At 39.3% G+C, this 22,552-nt stretch overlaps 1 protein-coding gene across 1 annotated transcript; it reads left to right on the plus strand.

Annotated features, from left to right (window-relative positions):
- The first annotated feature begins 663 nt into the window (after positions 1-663).
- SLC26A3 (solute carrier family 26 member 3) lies at positions 664-22,552 on the plus strand. The gene is made up of 21 exons (XM_067563994.1): positions 664-739; positions 4,163-4,363; positions 5,149-5,288; positions 5,432-5,542; positions 5,760-5,917; positions 7,053-7,217; positions 8,160-8,312; positions 9,415-9,497; positions 11,417-11,564; positions 11,688-11,801; positions 11,912-11,989; positions 12,446-12,541; positions 13,680-13,786; positions 14,578-14,647; positions 14,737-14,829; positions 16,430-16,525; positions 17,306-17,539; positions 18,602-18,656; positions 19,767-19,912; positions 20,944-21,009; positions 22,215-22,552. The coding sequence occupies exons 2-21, from the start codon at positions 4,233-4,235 to the stop codon at positions 22,236-22,238; spliced, it is 2,268 nt and encodes a 755-aa protein (XP_067420095.1). The 5' UTR covers positions 664-739; positions 4,163-4,232; the 3' UTR covers positions 22,239-22,552.

The following is a 22,552-nucleotide window of genomic DNA, read 5'->3' on the forward strand; positions in this document are numbered from 1 at the left end:
TACAGATGCATTTGGATTCCAGCGTCATCAATGTGATCTGCATTATTGCAGCCTGCCATGTTCTTCACCACTGTAGCACCATAGTGTAGACATTTGCTGTGGCAATATCAGGGTGTTTTCCATCACTGTACCCCTCAAGAGGCGGGAGCTAGGGTGACAGAATAATTCTTCTGTAGATCTACCAGTGTCTATACTGGGGCTTAGGTCGACTTAACTATGTCTCTCAGGAGCGTGAATTGTTCACACCCTGGAGTAACCTAAAACATATGTTTCAGGTGTAGACAATGCTTCAGATGTTCCTTTGATATTTCCCATTCAAGTACTGACCTGGCTTGTTTCTGTTTAGGAGACCTGGTAGAACAACAGCAACAAACAATTTTCTCTGGGTTTTTATTTGTGTGCATTTTTCTGTATTAATCTCTGCAAACCAACAAAAATAATTCCCCAAACAGCATTATGCAATCTCACAGAGAACTTAAGGAAACCACTCTTATCATCCTGATTGAGTATAGGCTCAATGGTCAAGGCTACAGTGAAATCTTCATATTCTTGTAAAAGTTAATGGAAGTTAGTTATTAAAGCTCACCATATGACCACATCTTCCACAAGTATATAGGGAATGTTTGAAATGAAGAACAGAACTAGTTGCTTGCACTGCCTTGGAGAAACTTTGAGGTTGCTTTCTGCCATGAAATTCTTGATTACCTTCTTCTAAGGGGCTTCATAGAAAACACATCAGGTAGGATTCAGAACTACCAGTCTGTGTGCATGATACATAATTTATTTCTAAAAGCCTGACATAAACAAAATGCTTTAAGTTATATTATTCCTTGAGAAAGATAAAAGCCTTCCTTACAGAAGTTGTTTGTTTGTTTTTTGTTTGTTTGTCAGGGGTGTTTGTACTGTATATATATGTGTAATATAGTGAGGAAAAGGTCCTAGAGAAACCTAAAACAGCTCTGTATTTAACAGCTTCAAATAACAACATGCATACAATGAGATGCGCTTTATCAAAGACATCTTAGATGTTTTAGGGGATTAGTAATAGGATAGTCTTGTATATGTGACACATGTTAGCCATGTTGTATAATGCACTACTAGAAGGTGTTCAACCACCAGAGAGATGCGGTCAATATAAGAACCTATGCAGAATAGATTATTATCTCTAGGTTGCCAATTCTTGGTTAATAGGGAGTGAAAGTTGTTACCATCTGATGGCTATTCTGTGACTGGTGTAATCTCAGTCTAGTTCCCAGTGGACAGGCCTCCACATTACAAAATCTACTAACAGAATTGGAACTAGATGATGGTCTCAGCAGGAAGATTAAATGGCGGAAGCACTTTGGCAGGACAATGGAGGAAACTGACATTAAACTACTTCCTGATGCTGCATCGTTTCTGTGGCTATGCAGAGGACATCAGTCTCCGGGACTATCTATCATTTCATTTTCTTTCAAATATTAAAAATAAATAATGATAAAGAGGGTTGGAAAATGAAGCTTAAAATAATTAATTCCCAAGAAAAATGCAAGTGATTATGATATTTTATCTTCTTGAATGTACACAGGGATAAAATCAGAGGAAGCAATAGAAGGACAGTACCATGTACAGATGTAGTAATATAAAACTCAGTGTTATTCAGTGACAGTCACCTTGAGGAGCAAGTAATCCCCTTCAAGATGGAAGAATTTTAGGGCACCAGGACTGTAGTTGAAAACCTAAGGGATAGATCAAAATATAATCAGAATGAGGCTTAATATATTTGGGTTTCTATTAAGAAGAGCCTCTTAACTTCAACAAGACAAACGTTAATAAAACAATTGTGCTATTGTAAAGAGTCAATTGGAATAGTGAAGTGGAACTGAGCACAGGAGAGGCCTGAAGATACATACTCAATGTACTCTGAGCTCAGTAAATTAATTTACCACTCTGGAAGAAAGATAAAAAAAAGGCAATAAGACCAAAGTGATGACTAAGGAATTCATAAATGCTGCAGCATCAGGGGAAAATGACTGAGAAATGTATAAGTAGAGCCAACGTTTTAATCTTTACTTTCTGTGAATGTTTCAAAGAATCAATACAGATCATCAGGTGTGACATACTATGCAAAGCATAGAACTATTGACGAAGGAATACCAATAGCATTAGATTTTTCAACATGAAACTTAAAAGATTCATATACAGATTCTCACATATTAGGAAATATAACAACCCTAAAATCTCTGACGAGGAAAATTCTGATCTGGAAACATGTCTAGGACATGCAGATTAAGGATCAATGGAGAAAGAATAAAATAAAACACCATATCCATTTAAACAACATCAGCCATCATCAGGTCTAGGGCCCTGATCCAAGTGCTTAGATACTGTGGTGATGGGCATCAGTATAAAAGCTAAAGATAGATAGATATTGAAATCAATGGAAAGACTCATGTTGACTTCAGTGGAATTTGAGTCAGGAAGTGAAAGAATAAACCAGCTGTGGCTGGACCTAGCTTTAACTATTTTTGTCTGGTGAATGCTCAATGGCTTAGTCTCAATTTTTGGAGAACATTTTAGGTCTGACTTTTTTATAGTAAATAGATTTTTCAACTGTTATAGCATCTAAGAAAATATTTTCCCAAGCCATTGCCAAAGTCGAAAAACAGCATATCAACTAAAGAGTGGTTCTTGGAGAATCAGCTGACATAATTTATTTGGACTTTCAAAAAGCCATTGGCAAAATTCCCCTCAAAAGGCTAGTAAAAAACTAAATAGTCATAGGGTAATATATAGAGTTCTGTCATGGATGAGAAAGGGGCTAAACAAACTTTTCAAACATTTTTACGGTGAGAACCAGATTTTGACGCAGAGATTGTTTCATGACTAGGCACCTGTCCTCCCAGTCCCAATCATGCAGACCACTTCTTCCCATTTGCAAATATATATCATACCTCTGACACCTTCAACAACTGCATACATGGAAGCAAAATGTTAGATAGTCATTGAATGTATTGTAATGTAGTTCAGCAGCTGGAAACAAGGGGGAACTAACACTAAGTGACCAGCCACCTCCCCTCTGACCACCATGATCCACAGAAAATAAAGTGTAGGAATAAACAGTCTATTTTTAATGTGGCAAAAGCTATACAGCTGGTGCCCCAAGGTTCTTTTCTAGGACTGGTGCTGTTTAATGATTGAAATAGAGGATGCACAGTGAGGTGGAAAGGTTTTTCAGATAACACAAAATTATTTAGGCTAATCAGAACTAGGAAGACTTTGAAGAATTTCAGAGGAACCTACCCAAGATCGGTGAATGGGCAGCATAATGGCAGATTAAATTAATTGTTGAAAAATTCAAGGTAATACCCACTACAAAGAAGGATTTCATCTACTCATGCACAATGCTGCATTCTAAATTCCCTGTAGCCACTGAGCAGAAAGACCAGGTATTATAGTGGCCAGCTCAGAAAAAACTTCTCCTCAGTTCAAACAAATAAAATGTTAGTATGCATGAGGATTGGGATAGAAAATAATAGAGGGTCTGACTGCGATGAAGACTTGTGGAGGTGCATGGGGAAGAAGCATGCAAGAAGCCATAAAAAGAAAACATCTACTTAAAAGTAAATAATATAGGAGATTATCCTTATTATTGGGTACAGCCATTCATTAGTACATATGGCTCCAAGCCAAAAAGTTTGGCCCTAGTTCCAAACTTTCACAAAGTCCAAGGGAATACAGATCTGGGTTTCTGGTTTGGACCCCTCATTCCTCCTTAGGTTGCTAGGTCAAATTCAATGAGCTCCCAAACTTCCTGGCAGCCCATGGTGTTCCTCACGCTCAATATCACAACAGGAAATTGTCTTTAAAACAATCAGTTTCCCTTGATTGAGATAGATTTTTTTTGGTAAACAATTGACTGGGAGCAAGCAAACCTTGACCCAATCTCAACATTCTGGCTGTCTCTTTTGGAAGAATTGTTTTCTTGCCCTGGTGAAGTGCTCCCTAGCAATGTGATGCAGAGGGAAGGAGGTCACTCTGACAAAACAAAACTTCTCTTTCTTAATCCTGTTTCTTTTGATCTTCAAAGGTGGTAATGCTCAGTTTGGAGTTCACTCATCCATGCATTTCAAGATGCTACACCTGAGTTATTTAAGACCCACGTTCTGTTATTTATTTTCAGGTTTTTAAGTGACTAGCGTCAAAGAGCTATACATAAGACTCTTCCATCCTGACCCAACATTTCAGGAAAAATGGTTGAACCTGTAGGCAACCAGTATGTTGTGGCCAGACCAGTATACTCGGAGAATGCATTTAGTGAAGAACATGAGAAAGTGCACAGATACCATAAAACCTTTTTGGATCATCTGAGGGTATGTTTTAGGTAAGAAACATTTTTTGTAAATATTGATGTTAGAAATAGATCCCTTGAGCTACCTCCTAATTCTCAAATATTCTGAACTACAACCTTACGATCTTCCTTTGAGCTACACTCTCCTAAAGACTTTCACCCAGCATTTGCTGTTCGTTTCTACAACATCCACATCGCCTATTCTGAAGAAAACAGGCATTAACTCTCATCACTGAGGGACAAATTCATCCCATAACTCCATTCACTTCAGTTCATCACTGAGGTAACTCCATCCATTCAACTCCATTCAGCTCAGAAGACCCCTGGTGCAACTCTTGTCAGTGAAGTCCCATCAGGGATCAATGTGTTCCCCCAATGTTGAGAGTCAAGTGTCTGCTCCCCCCAAAGTTGGAAGATGTCCTTCAGTGTCATCTCCAAGAAACAAGAGAATGGATGATCGTGAAAGGAGTGGAATATACGACTGACTTCACAACTAATGGGAAATTAAGAGGCAGAAGATAATTTCATAACTACATGATCATGTCTGAGTGATCACAGCAAAACAAATGAAAACTCATTATTCAAAATCAATAACAGATGTTTCATAATAAATTGAAAACATCCCTTTGCCTAAAAATTTTCCTGAAACAGTGGGGTTATGGCCCAGGCAGGTTATCCCTCTCTGGGTACCTCTGACAGGCTTAAATCTAAATTTTTATCCTTTAATTTCACATACCAAGATTAGGTTTTGCTATTGACTGGTTTATGTTTAGATAAAATGTTAGCTGACTGAACTGTGGCTTGTCACATATTTTCAGGTGTTCCCCGCAAAAGGCCAAGAAAATTGCCACAGGTTTGTTTCCTATAACTTCCTGGTTGCCGGCATATCGCTTTAAGGAATGGCTCCTCAGTGACATTGTCTCTGGCATCAGCACAGGGCTGGTGGCTGTCCTGCAAGGTAATCTTTGGGAAATGCTTTTACTTTGTTTTTGGTTTTTCTAAAATCAAAGTACTATGTAACTCCAGGTTGAGAGATCCTGTAGGCTTCCGCTTCCACCTATAATGTGTGCTTAAATTTTCCTGTGTTTTCTATCATTACAGGTCTAGCATTTGCTTTACTAGTGTATGTTCCTCCAAGGTACGGCCTCTATGCAGCCTTTTACCCAGTCATAATCTATTTCTTCTTTGGCACTTCCAGACATATCTCTGTTGGTAAGTTAAATCATATTGCACATTATTTGCTCTGGTCTCTTTCTCAGCTTGCATTTTATTAATGCCAGGCTTAAAATAAATAAATAAATAAAAATCCCCAGACATAACTTATTACATTTAAGCTTTGTAACTTTTATCAAACGTGAAATAAAATTGTGGTTGATGGAAAGTTATATTTTGCCCACCCAGCTTTAATGCATTACTTTGTGTTCATTAGGTCCGTTCCCTGTTCTGAGCATAATGGTTGGAGAAGTAGTTACGAAGTTAGTTGATGAGGAGATTTCTACAAACAGCACTTTAACGAATAGTTCGACAATAGAGGACCAGAAGGTACAGGTGGCAGCAACTGTAACCCTTCTTGCTGGAATTTTTCAGGTTGGTACTTCAGAATTATATCTATCTATGCATCCTTCCTTCCTGCTTCCAGCCCCAAAGGAGTGTAAATTAAACCATCACCACCATCATCCTCCCAGCTGGGTGAATCTGTCCTATTGATCAGAAGCCATCTGGGTGAGCTTTTTGGAAGCTTCTGCAAATATTGATGTGCCAGCTATTGACAAGGGCATTAAGGATGACACCACCCATGTGCTGGTGTAGGCTGCTACATTTCTGTTAAAAACAGCTATTATGCATGGGCTTGATCCCATAGGCCATTCAAGCTCAGAACCCCCCATTTACTGCAAAAGCAATAACATACCCATATGTCTGAGAGCAGAATGGAGCCAGGATACAGGTCTGAGGTGTACAATCATATTGAAGGAAGCTCCATATTACAGTAATACAGTACAAGGATGAAGTCAGAGAGGAAGAAAAATATATGTAGTTCCATTTTGTTCTGGAACACATCCCTGCATAGGGAATTCCTATGTATGTTTCTACATCATGAAACATTCATAATGTGCAAGAAATATGGCTACACTGAAAATCTTAACAACAAGAACCCATATCACAGGGTCCTAGAGCCCGGGCTCCAGCCCGAGCACTGAAGTCTACACTGCAATGAAACTGCCCAAGCCCCACAAGCCGGCACCAGCTGGCACAGACCAGCTACAGGTTTTTCTTTGCTGTGTCGATATACCCTTACTCTGGATCAAAAGTAAAACTCACAGGTTTAGGATTTCTGTGGCAATGACTGTTGTTACCTATGCTTTCAGTGTTGCCAACTGTCATGATTTTATTGCAAGTTTCACGATATTTGGCTGTTTTCTTAAAGCCCCAGCTCTTGGGGTTATGAGATTAGGTGACAATCTGAGCTTTCATTTTTTTTAAAAGTAAGTTTCTAGACCTTTTGGTTGCAGAGAAAAAGCTCGAAAACATGAACTCCGTGACCCCAAAAGGCTCAGAATCCAGCATGCAAAATTTAGGGAAAAGAATGTATTACTTTAAAAAAATCTCATGATTTGTAAGACAATCCCATGACTCTTTATGGGTTTTTGAATGTTTGGGATTAGCAATACTGTGCTTCTCTTCTAACCACATCTAACAAATGATTGGTTATTTTGTGTTACAGTTGCTTTTGGGAGTACTGCAGGTTGGATTCATAATTATTTATTTATCTCAGTCGTTAATCAGTGGTTTTACTACTGCTGCAGCTATCCACGTTGTGGTGTCTCAGCTGAAATTTATACTCCAGCTAGACGTCCGTGGATGTAAGGAACCACTTGCCATTTTCTGTGTAAGTATTCCCAGGTGCTCACATCATTAAAACAAGCAAAATACATTACACTCTATATCAGTGAGTAGTTACACCAACCAAATCTTAAGAGTAAAAAAGAAAAGAAGCAATTTGCGAAAAGATGTGCTATTATCACAGGATAATGAGATTCAGATATTGTGTTGGGTGCTAGTTAATTGGCTAATTATATGGTCTTTTCTACATTATGTTAGCATATCCTTAAGAGCCCATGCAGTTGTGTCTCAGACACTTACTTATATCTACCAGTAGTTATTAGTCTGGAATATAAATAAATAAAATATTATGTATGTCTTCATTTGGTATGGCTCCCAGAGGTCCGGCTACATGATTGAAAATCAAAAGTAACAAAGAAAGAAGGAATTGACTTGCTGAATATTTTTGGATGTATTCAGTTATTTTTTCCCCAAAATCTCTGACTTCCTGGGATTTGGGATATAGAGTCTGTTATCATTATCACTCTGGCTCAGGTTTGTAGTGGTCAAAAGTTATCACCAGATGGCTGTCTAGTGTCCTATATGTAATAAGCTATTTGTCCTTCTCAGTCCAGTTCCTGGCTGGCAAGCATGTATATTACAACTCCTCACGCACACTGGTAGCAGTCTTAGCAGATAGGCCAAATAGTATTCACTAGTGGTTATGGAAACAGATATACCATCTGATCCCTAGAGATGAGATCAGGAAGTCAGGTTTGACGGTCACTGTGGAGAAGCTTGCACCGCTGTTATCGCTCTCTGTGGATAAATATAGGTCTTTACTCGCCAGGGACCTCAGTCCAAACCATGTCACAAGAACTAAATCCTAACTGAAATAATCATTAAAGAACTGTAAATCTATGTTTTCTTTTTTTTAAAAAGATCATGCCCACTGCATCAAGCGAGGCAGCCTATTTCAAAAGCAATCTATTTCTTTTTAATTTTGTAGACGCTGGGAAAGATTTTTGGGCAGATCACGAAGACAAACATTGCAGATCTTGTCACAGCTCTCATTATCTTGGTCATTGTGTTTGCGGTGAAAGAAATTAATGAGCGATACAAAGCCAAACTACCAGTGCCCATCCCAATTGAACTCTTTGTGGTAAGGATTATTCCACTTCCTTATTTCAAATGTACTGGAACAATGGTGCCACCCAAGACAGAGTTTTAAACCTGTTTCTATATACTATAGTCTTCTTCTCAATTACTGTCTTCTTTCCTTCTGCGACAAGAACCATTGCAGGTTTCATGTGTCTTGATAGAGATAGCATTATGTGCTTTACATTTCCTTCACTGTTTTATAATTGAACCTATCTTTAGAGAGAAAGATATTATTCGTGAAATGTTTTCTGTTTGATTTATCTGTGAAACCAGACACTGCCCTTATAACGAAGCACAACAGAATTCTACTGGCATCCCCCTGCAGCACAGTATTTCTCAAGTGGTGGGTCACAATTGGTGGGAAGGGGATGGGGCATGAAAGACAATCAGGGGGATCACGAGATGTTGAAAGTGTTATGACAATCTAAAGCAAAATACATAAATAAAGACAATTTCCAGTATAACCCTGGGGAGGCCAAAACTTTCAATGTTTGTGAGATCAAATGTGGTAGTTGTAATAGCTCCGCCCCTTTCATGTCCATGCAGGTGACCCCATCCCACGGTCTCACTGCCCCACTCCTTTAGTCTTTGAGGTCCATTATTCTCCATCAGTTTCTGGAAACACATACACAAATAAATTACATAGCCTGTGTCTTGGATACAGTGTTTACTCTGGCTTTCATAGTAAATGTAATGAGGGGAAACTTTGAATATGGGGTCACCAACCTGAAAGGGTTGAGAAATACTGCTGTTGTACTATAGACTATTGTAGTACATGTTTTTACTTAAAAGTTATTATAATGTACCTGTAGATAGCAGAAAATGTCCCTTTTGTAAGGACATATTACACCAGAAACGAGAATATTTGCTGGAATACCTGCGTGGGTTATGAACATAGACATCCCTATAACATCTAGGACTTACCTCTGAATAGCAGGAAAATGTCTAGTTTTGTAGGTCTAATTCTGCCACTAGTAACGACATTAGAAAACACATCAGAGAGGCAATGTTTGCTATGAAGAAGAGAAAGGGTGGCATGAAATAATGACTTTTTTGTGGTCTTATTTGCAAATTCTAATGTAAGTAAGTTTGCTCCCTTACAGACAGTCATAGCAGCAGGTGTATCCTATGCCTGTAATTTCAAAGAAAGATATAAAGTTGATGTCATCGGAACACTAGGACAAGGGTAAGTGTATAATTCTGAAACTTTCCAGTGGAGCACAATATGCTTTCTAAACAAGCTCTTAGGCACAGAATTCACCCATTTCTGCCTCCTAATTAAATGCTCTGCATTAATAAAACTCACTTTCTCTGAGCACTTAAGTAAACTTTTTGCATTCAACAATATCACAGCTTTCAATAGACTAATTTTGAGTAGATAAGAGCTATTCATTACAACACATCTCCTAAGCGATGAAAAGCATTTTTCCTTCCAAGAAACTAAGAATTAATTCATTCTGTACCTTGTTGTGTGAAATGACCAGTTGCATACAAGGATGAGGGAGTCACAGTTACCAGACTAGCTGCTTTTCTGCTCCGTCCTGGTCTCTTTGAGCACACCCCCCTCAGGTCTCAGGCTGTCACCTATCTCAGAGTGAATCGTGCAGTTCTCACACTCTCAGACCAGTCCTTGAGCTACAGTCCCCTGTTCAGCCATGATTATCTCAACAGGCCCAGCTTATCTTCAGTGCCTGTTGTTCTGTTCCATCCAGCAGCAATTGCTGTGGTATCTAGTAGCCAAACAGCCCACTTACAGCAAAGCATTATTTACTGAGAGCAAAAGCATAACATCAAAAACAGGTTTTAAAAACAATAAAGTCGTCTATACACAGGCCTGTCTCTCCCTCTAAGGCGTACCATTCCCTGGATTTGGGGGAAGGCCCAGCTTCTTTAGACCCCCTCCTCAGAGCCTTTTTCTATGTTAGCCTGTCCCCCTCAACAGTTTCTGACAATTGACACTACCCCCTTCTTTCCAGAGAGAGCTGGTTGACTACTTAGAACCCTTTGATCTATTGTTTTTCAGCCTGACAAAATAGCCCAGAAGTAGATCATCATCCTGTAACTGTCTCCTGTGTTTCGTGGGAGGTTTATTGTATTGCTCTCCTGCTTGCTTTTTCCACAGCCCCTTATTAAGCTAGAACAATACATTAATGTAAAAAACTCTTATAACTCAATACCTAATAACTTCACCCGCTGACCAGGTCACATACAGCATTCATTCAATTATTATGACGTAGTTTGCTTAGATAACTACATAACATCTCTACATCCACCATGACGAGTCGGGCATAAATACCTATATTTAGAATATAAGTCCTCTGTGTGTAAAGAGAAAGAGAACTAATGTGACAATACACTGCGGCAATCTTTGCTGATGACAGAAATGCTACTGACTGTACTCGCAGTCACTGGTGCTTCAGTGGAGGAAGCCAGCAGAGGAACTTCTGCTTAAGAGACTCTTCCCCTCAGATTTCAGACTGATCAATTTAAGGGCATTGAAAAACCAACTCATTGAAGAATGTCTTTTTATTGCCCTTGGACTGCAAAAGCTCCAGCCCGAAAAGCCATAGCGCAGGAAATAACAAAGAGATCTAATCTTAGTGACTGACCTTCCTTAGCAAATATTTATTTAACTATCTAAAGAACTAGAACAAATCACAGCAGTTTTTTCCTATAGAGTGAAATCTCCTCCAGTGCAGAGGACCAGTGCAAGGCCTCAGCACCCATTAAGCCCTCAATTTAGCACATAAGCAGGGAGGGGTCTTGTTTGTATCTTACAAATAATAATACTCATCACAAATGCTTGACACCTTACAGGATTAGACTTCCAGTAAAGAGAACCTGATAATTGAATTGCAAACTGAGCTGAGTGCAGATTACTAGGGATGAACTCAAGCTGGAAAGTCCCAATCCTGATCCAAACACCCCTGGAATTCATCAGTATTTAGAGCCAAGATTATGATTTGGTCCCACCTCTACAGAGAAGTGTAGTTAAAATAGCAAAAGAGATGGACTATCACTTAGCTCACTGAATGATTCACTTGCCATACTGTTTTCTTAAGCACTCTGTTAAAAGACAGTTTCCTCCTTTGATTTCTCTTACAGACTTGAGCCTCCTGTTGAACTTAAGATGGAAGTTTTCCAAAGCTGTGTGGGTGATGCTTTTTCCATTGCAATTGTTGGATTTGCAGTAGCCTACTCGGTGGCTAAAGTATATTCCATCAAGTATGATTACGCCATAAATGGCAACCAGGTAAAAAAGAAACATTTACATCAATATGAGCTTAATTAATTGCAAATGAAAATAGCTTTAGAAATGCTTTGGCTTGTGAACAATTTTCCAGAAATTAAAACCTCTTCCTCATTATTCTGTTAGGAATTAATTGCCTTTGGACTGAGTAACATATTTGGTGGAGCATTCAGAGGATTTGCTGCAAGTACATCGCTGTCAAGATCAGGTGTGCAGGAAAGCACGGGAGGCAAAACACAGGTATTGCGAATACAAGATTCTGACAGGGCTGAATGCCATCTGGCTCTCTGCATTGGCTTCACAGGGTGCTCTAGGACACAGACTTATGGTAAAATCCTTTTCTCCCACAGATTGCTGGTCTCCTCTCTGCAATCATTGTATTGATTGTCATCTTGGCCATTGGATTTCTTCTGGGACCATTACAGAAGGTGTTTTCTGCTTTTGCATAGGATTTATCCCTGTTCATCAAGGACCTGATGAACCTGTTTTATCCCTGTTCATCAAGGACCTGCTCCAGCTAGCGTCATTAGGAGTTTTGCTATTGACTTCAGTGGGAGCAGGACAGGACTATTATCAGGGCCCAATTGTTTTCCCCAGCTCAACACACAGAGGGGACTTTCCAGGTGTGAATTTGTCCCTGCCTGAATGGAAGGAAGGGGAGGGTCAGCTGTTCCTGTATGGGGAGTAAGTGATCTATAGCCAATAGAGTTTAACAGAAAATGGTAACACTTCTATAGGTGTTTTGAGCCCTCTAAGATAATTACATAGGGATAAGTATAATATCCATGATATAGAAATGTATAGTCAGGTCTGGCACATGCTCTGTTTCTATCAATATAATGTTGTAATTATAACATTCAGCATTTGTTCTGTGTTTTTAACAGTCAGTCCTTGCAGCTTTGGCTCTTGGCAATTTAAAGGGGATGCTTATGCAGTTCAAAGAAATAGGTGTTTTATGGAAAAAGGACAAATATGACTGTGTAAGTAACAACCACATTTACACTTCAAAATAAAATCCTGTTGCACGGGCATTTATTTTATACATTTTCTTAAAGATTCAGTTTATTTTTAATAACTTGCCTTGTTTTACAGTTTTTAACATATCAGTGATCTGCTTTTTTATTTTTATATCATTTTTTTTAAAGCTTTTTGCTCAATCTCATTTCTTTTAGCTCAGTTCTCTCACTTTAATCTTCACTTTCACTTTCATCCATTTAATCAGTCTTCTTCATTAAAAAAAATCTCATCAGTTGATGTCCATTATAGAAAGAAATGAGAGAAAACCGGTAAATATTGGACCTGGTGGCTACACATTTGTGGACATATTTTCACTTCAGTACATGCTTGTATCTCTCATTACTGCCAGTGAGAGTTATGTAAATGAATCAAGTGAAGAACATATCTTGCAGTGTAGCTTGGAGATTACTGCTAAATAAAGCTATAAATAAAAAAATAAAGCTATAGAAATGACTGAAAGGTAGCATTATCAGTAGATCAGGCACACCGCTAAGAATCAAAAGATCTGGGTTTAGTGCCCAACTCTGCCACTCACTTCTTGTGTTACTTAACTACTATGGGCCTCAGTGTTCCTAGCTTGAAAGTGAGGATGTTGATTCTTACCCCCACTGTGAAACACTTTGAAGCCCGTGACAAAAAATGCCAAATGTTATTATAATAATACTTCCTGGTTTCAATTAAATACATTCACAATAGCTAAACTTTCCTGTCTCAACACAAAACATATTCACAAATATTACCTTTCCTGAAATCATGATTTCCATTTTACCTTGTCTTTGTGCCAGATTTTTATTCAACTAGTTTTGTATACAAAAGTCATGCTTTTTAATATATCAGAACTTCACATCTAATAAACAGAATTCATCTTCAAAAAGACTTTCCATCTTTAACTAACTAACTTACCCTCCCAGCACTCTCATGAGAGTGGTAAATCTCATTATCTCAGTTCTGTTAACTAAGAAAGATTTTTACCCAAGAGCATAGGCACTGTCCATATCAGACTCTGGATTAGCACTCAGGAGTTCCTGGCTCCCAGTCTGGGTTCAGACTCTTGCTTCCTAATGAAACGATAACATCTGAAATTGTGTCTGTTCTTTACAGATGATATGGGTTGTGACTTTCCTATCTGCTGTAATACTAGGGCTTGCTATTGGACTAGCAGCCGCAATAGGATTTGAACTCCTGACCATCGTGTTCCGCACACAGTTGTGAGTAAACATTGAACATAATGGTAAACCCTATCAAGACTGCATCTTGAAAATAAACTCATTTAAGACATAGAGGGACAAATTTTCTAGGTCTCATTCTGGCCTACAACTTTGCACTCAAAATCAATTCTGGGAGCAAATAGTAGAAAATAGATGACTAATGGCACTGGGCCCACTGGTCAGGATGACAGATGTCTAAGTACTAACATTTGCACCCACAGTAGATTGCAGTTGCAAATTGTAGATGACAATTAGAAAACTGTAAACATTTGGCCCAAAGTGTTCATGAAGAAAGGAATGTTTAACGGATATGGATACTAAATATTATACGTCAAGGTGAAGCAACGGGAATGCTGTGTTCTGCTCCCAGTTAATGAGAAAAGGCATGTGAATCACTCTTCACTGGGACTATATAATCTAGATAGCTATATAAGAGTTAGGTATGATTATTATTACGTATTATTATGATTATTACTCATCTGAGTAACTCTTGCCAGTAAGAGTATGGGGTTCACAGTTCATAATAAGCTACAGCACTCTGTCAATATAGATACTCTTCTCCCATTTCAATTAATTTTTCATGGTTAATTTTCTTTCTTAGAGTGAAAGGTTCTTAGATCAATTACATGACCAGTACAATTATCGTTAATGCCGAGATCATTTTATTCTATCAGCCATTAAGGCAGTAGAGTTTTCAAACAGCAAGATAAGACTTTTAAAACAATGGAAATTGTTCATTCCATTATGTTTCAGCATGGTGTATAAAAAACTTGATTTGTATTTGTTTGCAGTCCAAAGTGCACTCTTTTGGCTAATATTGGAAGAAGCAACGTCTACAAAAACAGAAAGGATTACGTAGATGTAAGAGCCTGTTTATTATTTACATCATCTGTTGCATGCACTTCTGTGCAATAGACATTTGTATGTAACACCCTCACTTTGTTGCGTAGATATATGAGCCAGAAGGAGTGAAGATTTTTAGATGCCCAGCCCCGATCTTCTTCGCTAATATTGACTTCTTTAAGGACAAACTTATCACTGCTGTAAGTATTTTGTTGGCAATCACTTTAAATGAATTACTTTGAGTTCAGATGAATGAATTACATAGTAAATTAAAGATAAATAAATCTTAATAATAATTAACTTGCATGTACAGCATGTCTGTGATTTAATTAGACTAGAATTGAGCCCAAAAAAGAGCAGAAACACACAACTACAATTACCATTATTATAATTAATTACCTCTCTAGACAAAAATGTTTACGTTAGTTTCTTTCCCAAACTCTGGTTGGCATCTGGTCTCTGGTGTTTACTTCAAATACTGACAGAGAGGGAGAGACAAAGAGAGAGAGAGAGTGTAGGAGAGAAAATGGCAGCCTATTTTACAGTTGTGTGAATTTCTACTGTAATTATATATTTTTTTAAAAGTTCCTCTGAAAAAAGACCAGACACACAGGACAGAAGAGGGATATTATTAATTATTATTATTTTATTTAAATTGCAGTAGCACCAAAAAATTGTAGACTTTTCCCAGATCTAGAGTAAAACACAGATTTTTCCCTAAAGATATTACAGTCCAAAAAGACAGTTAGAAGAAGGGGCAAGTGAAAGCACACGAGCAAAGTAATTAGGGGATGATAGGCCACATCTTATTGAATACAAGTTTGGTGGTTGGGATGTTGTTCAAAAACACTAGATATCCCTCCCTTCATCATTCAGCATTACTGCCTAGCCTTCTACAGCAACCCAATTTCCTTATACCTCTCACTCCCAACAGTCATCCTCTTCCCATATAGAAGTATTACATGAGACTAGGGTAATTTATTTATTATTATTAATGAGAAGTCCATTCCTAAAACAAATAATTGAAAAAATGAGTAGCCATTTCAACCTTACAGAGGGAATAATTTCTTTAATAGCACAAGGGCTAGTGACTCCATTATCGATGACATAATACCATTTCTATGAGAATACTGGAGATACTGAAGCTCAAGGCCCACTCACCTTGAACGTGGAATCATAGAAATGTAGAAGTGGAAGAGACTTTGACAGGTCAAGTCCAGCCCCCTGCGCTGAGGCAATATCAAGTAAACATGAGGCAAAGCCTTTTGAACCTTGCTGTTGATTTCAGTGGGCTTTGCATCAGGTGCCTTATTCATTCCAGGAGAGCCATTGAATACAGAGACATTACTCATAGCAGTGAGGCAAGAAGGATTTGGTCATAAAATAAAACAGATGATGGTCCAAATTCTAATCTCAGTTACACCATGTTAATCCATTGTAAACAATGGAACCACTGTGTCCAAGGGAATTACTTCAGATTTACCCCAATGTAAGTGAGATGAGAATCTGGTTCAGACTGAAAATTTCTAAAAGATTCATATCATTTTCTCAAATGCAACAAAATACCTTTCTCAAGAAAGCTCTGTACTTGACTTTAATTCACAATAGTGAATTCATCTAAGGTTTGTTGAGGGTTATTTTGGTTTGGTTTTTTGTTTGTTTGTTTTTTAACTTGGTCACTCTCCAAGAATTTACTACTAATCCCTTTTTAGAATAACACCAAATTCTCCCTCAAATCCATAGATTTTTTTGTTTGTACAAAAAGAAATCTGGAGAATTAATCAAGATGTTATTTTGCAGGTTGGTTTTAATCCATTGAGGGTGTTGCGCAAACGCAATAAAGCTCTGAGGAAAATTAGAAAGATGCTGAAGAAAGGAGAGCTGCAAGTGACATCTGTAAGTTCATTATGTAGTTTATTATCTAGCAGAGAGGATAGATATAAACTAGGGGGAAGATTTTCAAAGGCACATGGGAGACTTAGGCATCCTAGTCTCATGAACTTTCAGTGGGAGCTGAGCCTCAGATCCTCAAAGGAAGGAGTTAGGCACCTAAACACCTTTGAGGATCTGGTCATGGGTACCTAACTGCTCACTCTGCCTTTGAAACTCTCCCCCATGTCAATATAATTTAGGGCTGGATAAGTATTTCCACATATTACCATTTGTTAAACTAAATATAAGCCTCAAAAACAAGTTTGTTAATATATGTACCCTGGTCCTCACCCTACAGCCTTAATGTTAGACAAAGTTCTCTTGTCTTCAGAGAGTTTTGTTTGTCTTCAGACTGTAAACCAGACCACAAAGAGAGAATTTTTGACCTATTTCTAATGTTAGCTCACAGCTGGTACTTAGTTTTCTCTGAGGAAAAATCCTTCAGACTTTCTCCAGGCCTGACCCAAAGCCCATTGATGTCAGAGGAGTCTTACCATTCAGTGGGCTTTGGAGCATGCTCTAAATCATTGATTAATTGAACAAAACAGAAATTTCAAATGTCTCCTAACTACAGGGAGATAGAATTCCTTCCAGTGTAAAGCACAAGTAGGGCGTCATGATGCATTCAAGCAGTGCTTCCACTTTCCAGTGCCTCAGTATAATTTACATCAATGTGTACACTTATCTCTGGACAACACCTTAAGCTGTAATGTTTATGATGGCCATTTCTTCTCTTTAATACAGAAATCCTTTATTTGCATGGTTACTAGTCTGAATGATTCTGAGGAAGAACTGGACAACAACAGCATAGAGGAGCTGGATAAGCCCACTAACATGGCAGACCTGCCATTTCAAATTGACTGGAATTCAGACCTTCCTCCCAACATCACCGTGCCCAGAATTGACATCCACAGCCTCATTCTGGATTTCTCAGCAGTATCATTTTTTGATGTTTCTGCCTTGAGAGTCCTCAAAGAGGTAAAGCACCTTTCATGAAACAACTAGTCAGGGGTTACAAGTAGAAAAAATGTAAATATACTAAGTTTCTTAAAGGTAGGCATAGGAGATCAGTAATAGATTGTATAAAGACTCTATGGCTGGGGCTAATTGAAAAATTTCCATCAAAACCACTTTTCCACAGAAAATTGGGTTTTCAACTAAGTGAAATTTTTCACAAGACGTGTCTGCTTTCCATGAAAAAATGTTGAGTTTTCATCAAAAGCTTTTCAGCATTCAGTTTTTTGGAAAAAGGTTTAAATTTTCCATCAAGGATTTGGATGAAAACTTTTTTTTTTTTCATTTTCATCTAAATTGTCCAATCAGTTATATCAATGGCTGTACACTCCTTTCTTGAACTGATAACGTTTCTGGATGTTTTACAGCAATAAGGCATGAATCATGGTCTTGTGTTTTAAACATAGGACTGGGAGTCCGAACTCCTAGGTTCTGGTCCTGTTTTTGCTATCAACTTCCACCGTGACCTTGGACAAGTCACTTTGGCCAATATTTTCAAATATAAGCACCTAAAGTTAACTAGGTGCCTAAATATAGTAGCCTTAATTTCCTATGAACTGAGCACCCACAACTTCCGTTAACTTCCGTAGGAATTGTGGCTCTGGTTGAGCTTTGTAGTTGAAAATTCTGTCCTTAAACTCTTGGAATCTCAGTTTCTTCAGCTACAAAATAAGAACAATGCTGCTTTACCATCCTGAAGCATTGTCTTTCCATCTAGGTTTTCATTTTCAGCTTTTATCAATATTATTTAGTACGGATCCTTTTCTTATAACGTCTTCTTAGGAACTCTTTTTAAATTTATCTTACAAAAGAAGGTTGGCTTCGAAGTCCAGTGCCAATCTAAAGAACCTGTCCTGCACCCATATTGTCACTACCTCCAATGGCAGCCTAAATCCATTTATTTCTGCTCAGAATACAAATGCTATCTTACAGCTCTACTGTACACTTGCTGTCGACAATCACTGTCACTACTGTTGACAGACAAAATTATTAATCTCTAAGCAATGCTTGCTTTCCATTTAACAGATTTTAAAAGACTTTGTCCGGATCAATGTGGAGGTTTATATTGTGGGAGCGCATGGTAAGTTTTTCCATTGCTGTCAATCTTGTTTTTAAGCAACCAATTGCTCGATCGATGTGTATCAATTATGCCTTTCTATCAACATGCTGCTTTCCGCACCCATTGCTCTACACAAATAGGAGCAAACCACATTTTTATATGAAAATAATCTTTGAAAGCATGTGATCAGACTCAAATTAAAACAGTCAGGAATACTGTCTTTAATTGATTAAAACCAACAAGCCAAACTAAACAGAGTTGAAATTAGATAAAGATTTTACTGGCTAAAGTCAGCTTTACATGTAACTGTGACCAACAGTGGATGAGAGGAAATGGGACTGAGATGCGTAAAAATATCTGCACCCATCCGAAATATCCCTGGATCCATTTTCCCCTCTCAGGTTCTTGTACCTCCCCAGTTTCCTCCATCTTAGGTCTCCCCATCCTTCCATTTCCCGCATCCTACCAGAGTGAGATTCAGTTCACTTGTGGATATTCAAACTGACAGGGATAAAAAATGTCTCCTCTGCTGACAGTCTCTCCACCTTCCCTGCTGAAAGGTAATGAGTGCCCATTCCTAGGAGAGCAAAGAGAGCCTGAGCTCACATATACTATAGAGGGAGCTAGGGAACTCAAACTAAGAGTGAAGCCTCAGGAACCCACATAGACCAACAGTATCCCAATATTGCAGGCCATAGGGGCCACTGGCTACACAGAATTACAGCCATATGGAGCCAGACTGTACATGAACACACCGCCCGCAGTGTGCTGTGGAGACCTGCCATGAAGGTCTCATGCGTGATGCAGAGGGTCCATAGAGCCCGTAGGTAGGGTTTCTCCCACCCCCTGCTACACTGCTTGTAAACTTTTTGGCTCTTACAAATTAGCATAAGGCACTACAGGATGGGGCCTAAATGAGGTGACATGACAAGAGCCAGTTCTCCTCTCCCGTACACCTTGCATTGTCACTTCTGTGCAAAGTGTATGAAAGGCCTTGTGGTAGCCACACTAACCCACTTTGATAGAAAATTTAATGTGTTCACTGAAAGGATATGCTGAGGATTCGTTTTTGGCCTAACAACCTCAGGCCCATCAGTCATTGCTTTCTGGTTTGATTCTGTTCCTCTGCAGATGGCTTCCTGGACAAACTGGAAAGATGTGCATTTTTTGATGAGGAGATTAAGCCCTCTATGTTTTTCCTCACCATTCATGATGCAGTTTTACACATTTTGGTAAAAAAGGATATAGCCAGTTCAACAGAGTTCAAGCCCATGAAGGTAACAACTGTGCTACAGTATCCATTCTTCTCTGGAGCAACCCCTTCAGTTGCTCACAGTCCATTCATTTAGATAGTCTCAAGGGGCTGGATCATCCCCTCCTGCCGGGACACACAACGGAGGATGCAGGTGGCCCAGGAAATGGCATGCATTGGAGTTCTCCTGAAACTGTCACCTTGAGGGGACAGGGCTAGGAGACCCGTAGTAAAGGCAGAGGCGTGGCCTTTCCATCTGACAAAGCCACAGTAAAGATAATTCCTAGGTTCTTAGAGAAGCAGCCTATCTGCAGTGTTCTGCCACCTCCCCCCCTCTGCTGGCAATGTGGCTCCTTCAGCATTGCAAAGACGGCTGCTCCATGGTGCTCTACAGCAGCAGTGGCAGGAGGGACTCAAGGGGACAAAATGATGCTTGGCTTTGCATTCTCAGATCTCGTCTACACTCAAGAATTGCATTGATTTAATTATATCAGTTCAGAAATGTGTGGCCTCTTTTACATCAGTTTAAAAGTAGCTGATATAAATTTAGCTTCATTCAGTAAGGAATCAGTTTAAATTAAATCCGTATAGGGCACTCTGAAACCAACTGAAGGGTGTTCACACCAATGGTACCAATCTAAATCAACTTCTAAACTGATTCAGTTAAATCGGTGCAACTTTTGTGTGTAGACAAAGCCTCACTTTCACTCAGATTTCTGGCTGGGACTTTGCAGGGCAAGCATGGGATGATGCCACAGAGAGAAGCGCCCCTCCCCCCACCCAATCCTGCTTCCACAGTATTGTGGAGCACAGCAGGCTCCAGCAAGGATGGGCAGGAAGAGTGTCCCAGACTCAGAGAATGCAATTCCAGCACATCAACCCCAGCTCCACTAGGACACTGTCCCCTCCAGCAGCACAGGCAGTGGGGACACTATGACCAAGATTCTCAATAGTCACATTTTCTGAGTCTTTAAAGCGATATTACCTTTGAAATTACCTAAAAAGAGAGGGAAACTGAGGGCATTTCCTAATCCCGAGCCCCTCTGTTCACTACAGGAAACAGGAAGCAGTGATCAATTTATTATCAATACAAACGGCGAATTACGCAATCGGGAATACACGGTAAGGCTGCCCCTTTATCTCCCCCCGGCATGTCAGCAGCAACAGAAGATCAACAGTGCATTCATTTTTTAAACACATTTCTGCCTGAAGTCAAGCAGTTGTGAAAGGTCCTGCCTCACCAGCTCCTGGGCCTGAACGGAGAACAGAGAAAGTAGACACTGGCCTCACAGTGTTACTCCTTGTGTCCTGTACCCACCTCTAGACTCCAAGCCCTCTCACTGTTTGGGCTCACTGATGGCAAGGACACCTGTTCTGGCTATGTTACTATGGACTCAGCACTCCCTTAGGAACTAGACTGAGATGGCCAACTCACTTCCCATGAGCTACCAACAGATGATGATAATTTCCAACCACTGGCCACGTAGGTCAGACTAAAAAAGTGATGCCCCTCAACCCCCACCCCGGGCAAAAGACTCCAACCCCATGAGCCATCCAGTTTGTTTACTTTTTTCACTGATTTGTAGCTGGCACTTCATTTAATGCAAACCATAGCTATAGGGGGAGGTTTATGGCTCATCCAGGCCACGGCCTATCCATGGCCTTCTGGGCTGGCAACGGATGGACGCACTTCCACACTAGCAGATGAGGAGGACAGCTGATGTAATTAGCTCCATTTATCAATGCTGGATCTGCACCCCTTCCCTTCCCACCACAATACTCCCGCCCCCCAGGGGTTCACAGCCATGAATATTCCTATAACCGTGGAGCTGGAGCAATTCCCACTCTTGGACAAATCTTCTGCTCCACCTTGGCTGACAGCTACACGTCCAAGCTCAGTCAAGGATAGGCTGTTTCAGATTGCATGTGACCTTTGCATTTTTTCTGTGACTGAGCCCCAATCAAAGATGTCAGGAGATGTGTTAGTGAGTTCCTCTTCTTCTGCACAGTATTATCCTCACATACTCAAATGCTATATACATCTATTGGATTTGGCAGCCTGGGATATGACTGTAATTGTGGTAAGAGGGTGGGCATCAGGGGAAATAGGCTTTGGCCTTGTAAGGGCGTGAGAAAGAAATATCCCCAGAATAGTGGGCCACAGAATTGCCACTAAAGCTAGTATGATTGAAATTGGAAATGTTAAACCCCACTCTTTCCATGTGCGCTCTTGAATGGAAAATTATCATGTATGGCTTTCTGACAAGTATAGACATAAAATAGTTTTAATTTAGAAGTGATAGTTCTTTCTTTGTTTCTTTTCACAGATGCCAACATTAACAAAATTCTAATTCTCCCAAAATTACATCATCCAGCAAACAGACTGTCAGCTACAGAAGATGAACACAGATCTATGGTGCATGCAGACAGTTATAGACATGCCGATACATTGTAGAAGGAACTTTATTACATGTGACAGTGTTTCAAATTTTGGAATGGGCTTGTTATACACTATATATATTTAGATATATAAGTTAAAATAATGTAGTTTTTCTGATTTTATAATTTGTTGATTTATCTTCTTGCAAAGGAGGAAATGTGGTTTTAAGCAATGTTAACACCATCTGTACATATGTGTATATATGTGTATATTATTCAGTTTGTA

This window comes from Emydura macquarii, unplaced genomic scaffold (assembly GCF_026122565.2).
Source record: "Emydura macquarii macquarii isolate MOO-44397 ecotype Brisbane River unplaced genomic scaffold, CSIRO-AGI_Emac_v2 contig_2636, whole genome shotgun sequence".
NCBI lineage: Eukaryota > Metazoa > Chordata > Testudines > Chelidae > Emydura > Emydura macquarii.